The 12,110-nt window shown below is 41.7% G+C and overlaps 1 protein-coding gene across 1 annotated transcript in view; it reads left to right on the forward strand.

The window, feature by feature from the left end:
- The first annotated feature begins 4,016 nt into the window (after nucleotides 1-4,016).
- The window catches only part of LOC123364202 (uncharacterized protein KIAA0895-like), a 29,052-nt gene continuing 20,958 nt past the window's right edge, over nucleotides 4,017-12,110 (forward strand). The window contains exons 1-2 of the mRNA XM_045006113.1: nucleotides 4,017-4,130; nucleotides 5,854-6,542. Coding sequence (XP_044862048.1) covers nucleotides 4,043-4,130; nucleotides 5,854-6,542 — 777 coding nt within the window. The 5' untranslated portion in view covers nucleotides 4,017-4,042. The remainder of the gene's footprint in view (nucleotides 4,131-5,853; nucleotides 6,543-12,110) is intronic.

Here is a 12,110-nt window from a genome sequence, read left to right on the forward strand (position 1 = left end):
CACATTTACCATTTCTTAGACATGCTTGTGACATGCTACTTCAGTTCCAAGGAATTGCTTACATTGTAGCAATAGAAAACCCTTCTCTACCCCAACACTGTTTTGGTTAGGTTCATAGTGAAGGTGACAAATTTCCACTGTTAGATAGCTGGAATTTAATTGTTTTGTAAATACTGTGGCTAAATTTTCAAACGTGGTCAGTAAATATACACTTTCAGTTTTGCATGCACAACCAAAACTGTGTGCCCAAAATTTTGTTTAAGATTTCACATTGTCGTGGAAAAATTGACCACACCTTTGATTTTGGGTCAGACACGCAAGGCACCTTTATTAGGGTACACAATACAATTATGCATAAAGGGAAGGTCGGCGTATCCCCAAGCAAGGGGGGGACAGCCGCCTTGTCTTTAACAGATTTTCACCAAGCTTATAAAGGCTAAAACCACAAAGCGTAATCACACATTACATATCTTATCAGCCTTATTTGGTATATTTATCAGCAAGCCAATCAGAGCCCCTCTGGGGCCGTGACTCGGACCCCCTACCATCTAGGGGTTTTCCTGTTGTCTCTAGAGGCTCCTGCTTTTCGCCACGTCCCTCCCTTCTTGCGATACCTTCTCATGCATTATTTTGCATACTAAATTACCTAATGCAATTATTTTCCAATAGAGTTGTACAATAAGCACTTTCCTAATTGTATGCCCACCTATTTGCGGTTTCCATTGTACAAGACTCTTCTGCTTTTATTAATTTTCCATAGCTAATAAGCTGTTATTTTAGGTCAGGTTACCCAATTACCAGTAGGCGTGGGTTCTTCTTTTTCTCCTGTTGGCCTTTTTGATTATGCCATACAGGCTTCTAATTGTGTCACACAAGCTCTTACAAATCTTTCTTATGCCTTAAGGTCAAATTGGCCTGCAGTGGCCTTCTGTTACCTATGCTTAGCTAACTTAGCTTGGGGCAGACAAGACACAGTTTCAGGGTAAACACAATCTGGGGTATGTGGGGGTCCCTGAAAATCCCCATCAACATGATCCAGCACTTAGATTGGCACTCCCACATTTAGAGACTAGGTTGAGGTCACTTGGAAAACTTGCCCTTAAACAGCATCCACCTTTCTTAAAGGCAAAGAGCCTCACACTATTAGATTTAATAAATGCCTGAAGGTAGGTTTCCATACCCTCCTCCTTTCAACCCTCTCCCCAAGAAAGATGAGAACAATCCTTTTCTTCTTGTTGCCAAAAGTACCTTTCACTGAGTAGCAAAATGTATGTATACTAATGTGGCTTGTGAACTTTAGCCCACTGGAGAGTATCCTGACTGCACCATACTCTGTGGGACTGATACTTGATATTGTTTTCTTTGTGCTGGGAATTGTGATTTCTCACACCAGTATACACCAAAGCAAAATAAGCTAGATAAGCAGTCTGTCCTGCATTGATTAAACTGATCTTATTAAACTTGAACTGTAATGCCCTGAAGCTGTTTCTGTGCCAAGTGTAAAGGAAGCCTCTCAAATTGACCATAAAGCAAAACTAATCTTACATAATATCTGCTTGTCAGAACAGGGAAAATAACCTAATACAGTAGAACCTCAGAGTTATGAACACCTCAGGAATGGAGGTTGTTCATAACTCTGAACTGTTCGTAACTCAGAACAAAACATTGTGGTGGTTCTTTCATAAGTTTACAAGTGAACATTGACTTAATACAGCTTTGAAACTTTACTATGTGAAGAAAAAATTCTGCTTTTAACCATCTTAATTTACCGTAATTGAAATGAGAACAGAAACAGTTTCCTTACCTTGTCAAAAAATGTTTTTAAACTTTCCCTTTCTTTTTTAGTAGTTTATGTTTAACAAAGTACTGTATTTGCTTTTTATTATTGGCTCTGCTGCCGCCTGATTGCGTACTTCTGGTTCCAAATTAGGTGTGTGGTTGACCGGTCAGTTCGTAACTCTGAAGTTCTACTGTACTTCTAACTTAGAATATCAGGGTTGGAAGGGACCTCAGGTCATTTAGTTCAACCCCCTACTCGAAGCAGGGCCGATCCCCAACTAAATCATCCCAGCCAGGACTTCGTCAAGCCTGACCATAAAAACCTCTATGGAAGGAGATTCCACGACCTCCCTAGGTAACCCATTCCAGTGCTTCACCACACTCCTAGTGAAAAAGTTTTTAATAATATGCAACCTAGACTTCCCACACTGCAACTTGAGACCACTACTCCTTGTTCTGTCATCCGCTACCACTGAGAACAGTCAGTCTCTGAGGGAGGCCACACCTCTTTGCTGTCACGCTCCTGGAGTAGCAGTCTGTCAAAGGGGGAGGGGGAGGAATTAGCAGTGACTTGGGCTCAACCCTCAGGAAAGGGAGACCAGCGAGGTAAAGCATTTAGGGACAGTGCAGGGACCCAGGCCCCTGGGCAGGGCAAGGCACCTTGCAGTCTAGTACTCTAGCCCTCAGGCAGGGGCGAGCACCAACTCGTTGAGGGGCCAACACAAGGGGCAAGCACCAACCACAGTCTACGGAGGAGCGCCAAGCAGAGTTTATGGGGCTCAGGCGGGGGTGTCTGAGGAGCGCAGGCCTCCTGGCCTAAGGAGGGGAGAGTACTCCCCCCCCCCAGGTAGGGTGGCGGGGGGACATGTGCCTACTCAGCTCCACCACATCCCAGCCCAGGGCAGAGTGGTCTGTCACTGGGTCAGCGAGGACTCCATCTGCAAAACGCTGACTGTGTCTCCAGCAGCACCACAGCCAGACAGTAATCTGGTTTCCCTGGGCTGCTTCCTATACTCCCCATCAGGTGTACCTGCATCCAAGGGTCATCCTCCATCTCCCCAGGGTACACTGCCAGCAGCAGTCCCAGCAACTCCTGGTGTCAGGCATGTCTGGCTGTTTGGGTAGGTCAGGGCCTCCTGCACAGAAGTCTCCTGCAGGCTCCGGCAGCAAGCAGGGCATATCTGTCTCACTCAACAGTTTCCACTCAACTGAGCCACAAGGCCCGCCTTTTATACTTCCTGTTCTTGTCCCGCCTCTCTGCTTCTGGTGTGGACTTCCTGGTTCCACCCACCAGGGTGTCTGTGGCTCTTCCTCCTTGGACGGAGGGCCACACTTCTTTGCTACACAGTCCTTAAGGAACTTTATTTGGCTGCTGAATTTAGTTTAGTTTGTCATGTTTATACTTTAAAGCACATTTTTTTAAACCCAGCTGAGTGTTGATATTGTACAGCTTTGAGTAGATGTTTTGAAAATATGGGATTAAGTTCCTTAGAAATGGCTTTGGTACTAATTGCTCTCTTTTCTTAATAGTCTTAATTAATGGAGGGTTTTAAGTGATAGCTGATAAACCCCCCGGCAACTAAAAATGAATATACCCTACCATTTTTGTAGTGTTGAAATTTGTTCACAGGGGCTGGCACATCCTAGATATTCCTCACCTCTCTGGGCGCTTATTCTGGAGAGTTTTCTGGAGAGGGACAGTTTCTTTATAGGTAGGGAACTTCATTTTTGGTTATTTTAATTTTTGCCAGGAATTTATTGGTGTTTATTACTACAACAATAAAAACAGGTGAAAATTGGTGGAAAAAAACTATTAATATTTTTTCTGGGTCAATATTGGGGTTTATTTTGGTAGACAGAAGGACGGGGGGAAAGTATTCAGTAGATTAATGCTTTGATTAATGGAATTCAATGTGGTTTGCTGCAGAACTAAAACAGAACTAAAAACACAATGCCACCTCTGACTTTAAAAAGCAATGCATCTCTAATCCCCAAATAAAAATGTTCATTTGAATAAACAGTTTACCTATAAATATTTGCATTTAAGAATTGGGCCAGACCATTTGCAGCACATACACTCAAGTTCATCCTTTTCTCTTGTTGTTGTTTTTTTTTAATTTCGAATGCTTCCTTGTATTCTGAAAGATATTCTGATACAGATTTTTGTTTTCTTCTCATTTCAGTTTGTCAAATATTTAAACCGTTATCTGTTAACAGCTTGAAGTGTGTACGTGATGGGTGTGAGATTCATCAATACGTTCAGATGTGCATGCACTTCAGAGCTTGCATGCGTGCCTGTTTGTTTATTGTATGTACCTTCCAGATTAATACATGTAGCCTTACTTCAACAGGTAGCTTTGCATATACATACAGACTAATGTATTATCATAATACATATAACTAATGCAATATATTGTATTTTCCTATTAAAACCAGTTACTTTTTATATATTTGAATGATACAAAAGTAGGGTGAAAATCAGAAAAAAAACAAATAATGCTTTTTGTAAACTGGGGGGGGGGGGTTCAGTCAAAATCGGTTTGAACTGAAAACGAAGGGGCTAATTTATAGGCTAGATTGCTAGCAGGCCTAACACAGCTGCTCAGTGGAAAAGGGAGTGCTAAGGCACCCCTCACTCCATTGTGTGGTAACATTAGGGCTGCTTGCATTGCAGCCTTGGCACTTGTGGCTTTCTCACACCAGGAGCAACTGGGCTGAGAGTAGCAGGCAGATGAGATCTGTGGTTCTGCTCCTACTATTCAATGTCTCGCAGAGCAGACTAGATGCATGTGGGAGAATAAATCACACTCTTAAAGGACTTTACACATTATTTTCCTCTCCGGCACAACAGAGGAGTCCCTGAGGAACGGTGTCTAAGGTCTTGTCTTCACTGGCAGTGACATGTAGGGTACATGTAGTTACATACCGCAGCTATATGGTGGTGTGTAGCTAAAAGCAACAGTGAAAGGTTCTGGCAGGGGCCTTTCCCCTCTGCCTCTTGCCTGCCAGAGCGTCTACCCACTGCTGAGTCTTTTGCTGCAGCAGGAAAAGGTTCCGGCAGCTCCCTATGGTGGGGAAAGCTCCAGCAGTGGGAAGTCAGCGGGACACTACATGGCTAAAGACAGCAGTTGTAGACAGGAGAGGCACTGCTAGGACATGTAGAGAGCCAGGAAGGGGTATATAGCTTAAGGTTCTGGTGTATCTTTCTTTTACTTGCCTAACCTGTGCCTCACTGCTATTTGTACCCATGCTAGTGGGGCGTACAGTGAATGTACTCTACATGCTGCTCTATGTGTAGACATAGCGTAAGAGGAGAGTTTCTGAGGCATGTCTTACTTTTGGTGAGGTGCACCTACACACTGTCCCTTACTGCTTGTATAATTCAAGGATCTTTAAAGATAATCATAATTTGCTTCAAAATAAACACAAGTAGAAAAGCTGATTACATAATTGAACTATTTAAATGTGTATACACATGCACAGCACCTGAATTTAAACAAGGTAGTTGCTGAGATGTGCACTGAGTTTGTACACCCATATTAGGCAACTACAGATGGAGATGGGCATAGTTGCTTGCATAGGCGCCAACTCCGTGGCTGCTCTGGGGCTGGAGCACCCACGGAGAAAAATTGGTGGGTGCTCTGCACCCATTGGCAGCTCCCCCCCGCGCTCCAGCTCACCTCTGCCTCCTCTGCACGCCGCCTACCTGCTTTTCCCCCCTCCCTCTCAGCACTTGCGCTGCGAAACAACTGTTTCGCATGGCAGGGGAGGAGGGGAACGCGGCTCGCTCAGGGAAGAGGCGGGGACAGGGTGGGGATTTGTGGAAGGGGTTGGAATGGGGATGGGGAGGGGGTAGGGAAAGGGTGGGGTCGTGGTGGAGCCAGGTGGGGGGGGGCACAAGCACCCACCGGCGCTGGGGAAAGTTGGCACCTATGGTTGCTTGTGCAAATTAGGCCTGAAATTCCACATCTAGCTTGTTTAACAATATGTGCATGCTTACACACATACAGAGAAATGCCTGTTTCCTTTTATCCTAAAATCAAGATTTCTGTTTTCTTTTTTTTTTAAATGCAGAAAAACTTCACTGGCCTGAGCAAGAGCTCTCTAAAAAGTCAATCTTAAATCCAGAAGAACATAAGCTGACCATTAAGAATGAAAGCAGTCTTCAGCACCTGTCCTCTGGAATCCTTAAGGATATTTTCACAACAGGAACCAGTAGCTACAATGTCCTTCTGCAAAGCAAAGAGGAGAAAAAACACCACTCTCAAAAGCTGTCATCTGCCCACCACAAGAGGCACAGAAAGTCCACTAAGTCTTCTACTACCTCGCGAAGCAACGAGCACCGCAAGATCAAAGTCCCACTGCCTTTGCTCAGCAGTGGCTGGTATTGCACGAACAGGCAGCCATCCATCTTTATCGCTAGCCCAGTGTCTAGCAGTGTAAAGTTTACACACAGTATTTCTGTTGCAGGGAACAGCATAGGACTGCCACCTCGACCCAAAAGCAAGGCTAAGAGACATTATTTTTCTAGTCTAACAAAGCCAAAGCAGCCTCAATTGTCAAAAAGCCATGGTAAAGAGGTAGATGTCTCTGGCCGAAAACTCTGTATACTAACCGCCATCAAGCCTTCCAATGTGGAAAAAGAGAAGATTAAATTCTTCAAGTCCGATTTTACCTATAATCCTCAATTTGAATATGCAAATCCTGCATTGCCAAATGTGTTAGCTAAGCACAGCCAAGCATCCAACAAGTTTCTTAAACAGGTATAGTAATTGTTACACATGCTCCTTGTTCACTCGTCTTTGTAGTACCTTTTTCCACTTATAAAGACAGCATTTGGCTTTGTTTGCTGAGGTGAGAACATTCTTCTTAACAGGCTGCATTAAAACAGAGTATGAAAATATGGCATTCAACAGAATAGAAATTATATGCCACATTAGAAGTACTGAATGCACGTCTGTATTATAGCAGTCTCTTCACTTTGAATGTGTTTTGATTTTAAAAATCTTTTTCAGGACTAAAGCACCTGAAACATACTATCATAATCTATAAGGGTTTGTCCACAAATGTTAATTACTAGATGTCTTTCTTTAGTTCTTGTTTTCTTTGACTAGCCTGCTCTACGGATCAAGATTTTACTATAACATTTTGTGGTTCTAACCCCATTTAAAGCATGAAAGGGGCCACATAGTAATTACATTTTTTGTATATGTTTCAAGAGGGCGCCAGAGGGAGAGAAGGAGGGAGCGAGGGAAAGAGCCTAGAAAACCTGCCAATCCTCTTGATGACATGAGGATTTAGGGGGCAATCATACATTCATTATTGCTTGCCTTAAGGTCACGAATATTGGATAAGCATGTGTTGACTTCATTTGGTTTAATTAGCTTTGGAAGGATTTTCACATTGCATCAGGCTCAGTCAGGCAGCAAATCAGTGCCCGTGCCCTTGACTGTGACTGAAATTCTGTTCCCGGCACAGGTAAAACTGCATAAATCAGTTTTCCTATGATACATGGCCTAATTTCAGTGTGGATTATTGTGGGTTATTAGGATAATGTTGTTTGTCTGATCAGTAAGCTGCAGAATTTTCCATTTGTTTTAGTAATGTGGCTTCCTACCTATGTATTCTCAGGCTCAAAATGTTTTTTATTTTAACTTTAAACTACACCTCTACTCCGATATAACGGGACCCAATATAACACGAATTCGGATATAACGCGGTAAAGCAGCGCTCCGAGGGGGCGGGGCTGCGCATTCCGGTGGATCAAAGCAAGTTCGATATAACGCAGTTTCACCTCTAACACGGTAAGATTTTTTGACTCCCAAGGACAGCGTTATATCGGGGTGGAGGTGTATTTTAACTGTAAACAAATAAGACACAGCCAGTGCTTATCTACCCAGTTTCAGAAGTGACCCTCTTTCCACTAGTGCTTTTTTGTTAAGTTCCTTGACTAGCCTAGGAAATAAAGGGTGTTTGGAAAATGTGTTTAACAGAGAATCCAATATTGTAAGTGATGCCCTGGTTACAAGCTCTGACATTGTGTAGTAGGTTCTGATTTGTGAGCATGAGTAGGTAAATTATTTCACTTCAAAACAACAAAGAAGCTCAGTGCAAAAATTGAAAACAAAAAAACCAAGCCCCCATGATTCTAACATCTGATTTAGGGAGACTTTTATGGCCACGGACGTGTTCAGAGATGCATTTTTATTGATTCATATAGCTAGCTCATGATATTTAAAGGTGTAGTTTGCAGATGTAAATTAAAAATATGTATTAATGTAACCCACTAGCTTTGTTTTATTATTACCATTATGAAAAACAGAATTTATAACTTATCTGCTCTGTCCTAAAAAGTGGAAAAAATCCTTTATTGAGGAGCATGTATTTGGTTTTTTCTGCCTCTTTCTGTCTTTTTTTTTTTTTAAACAAATGTCCTTTTGCTCGTTGGATAATTTTAGAAGCATTAAAAATAGATGATTGCAGATTCAGGTCCTTTTTTCCTTCTATAACTAATAAAATAGTTTTATTGTTAAAATAAATTTTGCAGATTGCACTTAAATTCAAAAAGAGCTAGTGATATTATGAAAAAACAAACAATTTAGCCTGCTATGGTGGAATTGTTTTTAAAAATGAGACCTTAAAAACATTTTATGTGAAGATCGCATATACAGAAACCTGTGAAATATCTGTTTAAAGGTTTGATTTCTTTCAGCCTATTTCAGTAAACCGAAACACTGTAATAATGAATAGATGCCTTTTCTGATAGTGAATGGTTCCTCAGCAATATGCTGTCTGGTTTTAGGGACTGACATGTCACTTTAAGCTTTTCTATTTTAAAATTAAATGCAGAGAACCACAACTTTTAATATCATAATACAAAAGTAATGCAGTATGTTTGTGTTCTGTCCAGTGAACCGTGATATTTCTGATGGTTTCTCTTTAGTCAGACACATAGCAAGGGAAAATGTCTCTTCCCAGATAGAGCTGCAAACGGCTTGTTCAAATGAATTATTTTCAAGTGATTGAAATTGTAAGGAGTAACCATTTCAAAGTCTGATTTGTTAAGAAATTGAATAAACAGATTCTGGACTTTAAATAAACAAAATATGAGCAGTCATAACTCAAATAATACCAATCCCAGCAGATGGCACTATTTCTTTTCATTAGCAGTAGAAAATCTCATCTTCATGCAGATTTGAATTTAGACTCTTACAGATTTTGTCCAGATGGACCAACATATTATCTAAAATGACAATCAGTAACTTGTATATTCTTGCTAAGACGTGGACCAAGTTGTTGCCTCACTTCAGTGTGAACTGAAAGTCTGAACTGAAAAATGAAATTGGGACGAGAAGGGGGAACACTCTATAGCCTTTTATAGTGACTGATACATTCTGAAGAGACAGTTCAACTCTTGGAACTAGTTAACAAACAGTACCCAGTATGTCAAGTAGTTAAATACTGCTATATACAGTACATAAAGCATTTTCCCTATAACAGGACATAGGCCCCAGTGTTTTTGCAACATTCTCAGGCTTTGATTGGTTACCATAATTATTCTGGAAAGGCTCTCTTTCTACAAGAGATACCAAATAAATTCTAACAACTTACACATGGTTGACTTCCTGGAATGTAACACTGTTGACTGGATCCCCTGACTATGCATTTGTAACTGATTTGGCTAGTTTTCCTTTCTTTCAGCTCTGTGCAGGAAAACAGTGCATTGTCCCATCTTTGCAGGTACTGCTGTGTGCCTATGTACTAGGTTCTCTGTACCTTACTTTGGCACTGGGATAACTGTCCAGGTTTTCCTCAGCCTGCACAGATAGTGTAGTAGTTGTGGACACACAAACTCAGTTGACACATGGCTGTGTCCTGAACACAGCTCACCCATGTTTATTATAATTGGATCAGGTGAGAGCATAAAAATGATTGTATTTGCACTGTGGATGGGTTAGGCTGCTGTTAGTGTCCTCAACCTATCCTAACACTTTTACATATTTGGACAGGTTATTCTCCATTGGAGTCGAATTCAGCTAGCTAAGAAGGGTGCATCTCATGATCCTCAAAGGATTCTGTCCACCTCTTCACAGGAATGAGGACCTAGTATTTACATAGTGCTTTTGATCCATAGGTCTCAAAGCACTTTACAATGGTTAGTAAGTATCACAAGCCCCATTTCCAGATAGGGTATAGAGGGGGTTCAGTGACTTGCCCAAGGTCACACAACGAGCAATAGAACCCAGGGCTCCTGACTCTGAGGCCAGTGCTCCATCCACTGGTTTACAGAGATTCCCAGGCCTAGCATTAGTGATCGGAGTTTCCTGTCACTGAGAGCTTTGTTTGTGTTCTAAAGAAATTTCCTCACTGCTATTTATAATGAAGTAGTATTAGACAATATTGCATTCTGGTTAGTTAAATGGCAGAGCATTCTTCTGGGATAGTACTATGTGTAAGAGCTGCTTTTATTTGCTAAACTGCATCACAGGTAATATCAACATTCCTCTATAAACAATGTCAAAATGCAGGATTATCTACTAAAGATTACCTGTAATTGCATTTACTAAACCTCTTCATTTTCCTTTATCTATGAGCTTTCATGTTGAGAACAAACTTACTCAGCACCAGGCATTACATATATTTTCATCCACATCCTCAAATCTCTTCTCAATCCCTTTGTCCTTTGTCATCACTCTAATTTATAGTGCTCTTTTCATATATCAACCCTTCCCTAGCTTTAGCGATTAGTTCTTATTCTCATCAACTTTGCCACTCCTCTTGCCCAACTTTGCTCTCAAGATTCCTTCCAGCTCTCCCTCCTCCTTATTTATCTCTGTTTCTTAACAAGGCTTAGTCCCCACCAGTAAGAGCTGTTTTTTCATTTAATTTTTTTAAAAAGTTGAACTGGGACTAGTGTGGGCTGCCCTTCGTGTTTGAAGCGTCTCTCTGAAGCCCTGATGAGCTACTTGGTTCTGACAGAAACAGTATGTTGGAACCACTGCTGGGACACATCTCTCAGCAGCTTGTAGAATGAGGGTAGGCCTGCCTTCTACTCCAACTTTCACACCCCAGCAACAGAGATGATTCTGATGCCACATGCTGCTTCCGACTCAGCATCTAGTAAAAATTAAATGAAAAAGAGAGTCCTCGAGTGGTGGTTAGGGTGGAAAAAGCAGAGAAAAAAAGGACTTGGAGAAAGTCTTGGGAGTAGGAAGCCACTTAAAACATATAAAATAAAGATTTTTGTAAAGTTTTTATTTTTATTTAAGATAAGTTGAGTGATCAAAGTAGGGGACAGGAGTCAGGATTCCTGGATTTCATTCCTGACTCTGTTACTGACTTGCTGTGTGACTTTGAGCTAGTCACTTACCACCAAATTTTCCAAAGTGGCTACTAATTTGTCTGCCTCCATTCTTGGTGTGCTCGTCTTGAGACTGACAGGGCTTGAAAGTGCAGGGCACCCACAACTACAAGTGAGGTCAGTGGGAGTTGTGAGTGTTTAGTACTTTCTGAGAGTCAGGCCTGAGGTATTTTAAGTTGGGCTTCCAAAAACTGAGGCTCCCAAAACCAACAGCCACTTCTGAAAATGTTGGCCTTACCCTATCTGTGCGTCAGTTTCCCAGCTAGTAAATAGGGACAATTATTATCTCCCTGAGTCCCCCCAAGAGTGTAGAGAGGCCAATTTTAGCAATGTGTGTGAAGCTCTTTGACTTGACTATTAAAGTAATGATTTTAACATTTTTTTCTATTTACAGAATTGAAAATATGAAACTTTTTTCATGAGGATTTATTACAATTTTGATCAAATTATTTAAGAGCTTTTTAAAGGCAAAGTCATAATAAATAATTGCACAGGGTAACTTTAGACATATTATGGCTTCTTGGGGAGTTGCACTGCTCTGCCTTTGGCCTCATGACTAACAACCCACTCAAGGCGTGGCAGGATCCTCGCCCGGAACACTCCCTATTGTTCATTCTGTAAACATATAACTGTGATTATTATATCATTAATGTATTACTGTTGTGGTTAAATTACGAAGTTTAACATAGTTGTGACGGAAAGTTTTAGGGCCTGATCTAGCTCTCAGTTGAGAAGCTCTCATTGGCATTTATGAGAACTGGATAGTACCCTCCGGGACAGATTCTGCTACCCTTATGCTGAGTAGTACTATAATGTGCAAGGACTTCATTCAGTGTGAGTAAGGGTGGCAGAGTTGGGCCTTCACCAGGGCCGGCTCCAGACCCCAGCGCGCCAAGTGCGCGCTTGGGGCGGCATTTTGCCGGCAGGGCAGCAGCCGGCTCCGGCGGACCTTCCGCAGTCATGCCTGCGG

Source organism: Mauremys mutica, chromosome 2 (genome assembly GCF_020497125.1).
Source record: "Mauremys mutica isolate MM-2020 ecotype Southern chromosome 2, ASM2049712v1, whole genome shotgun sequence".
Taxonomy (NCBI): domain Eukaryota; kingdom Metazoa; phylum Chordata; order Testudines; family Geoemydidae; genus Mauremys; species Mauremys mutica.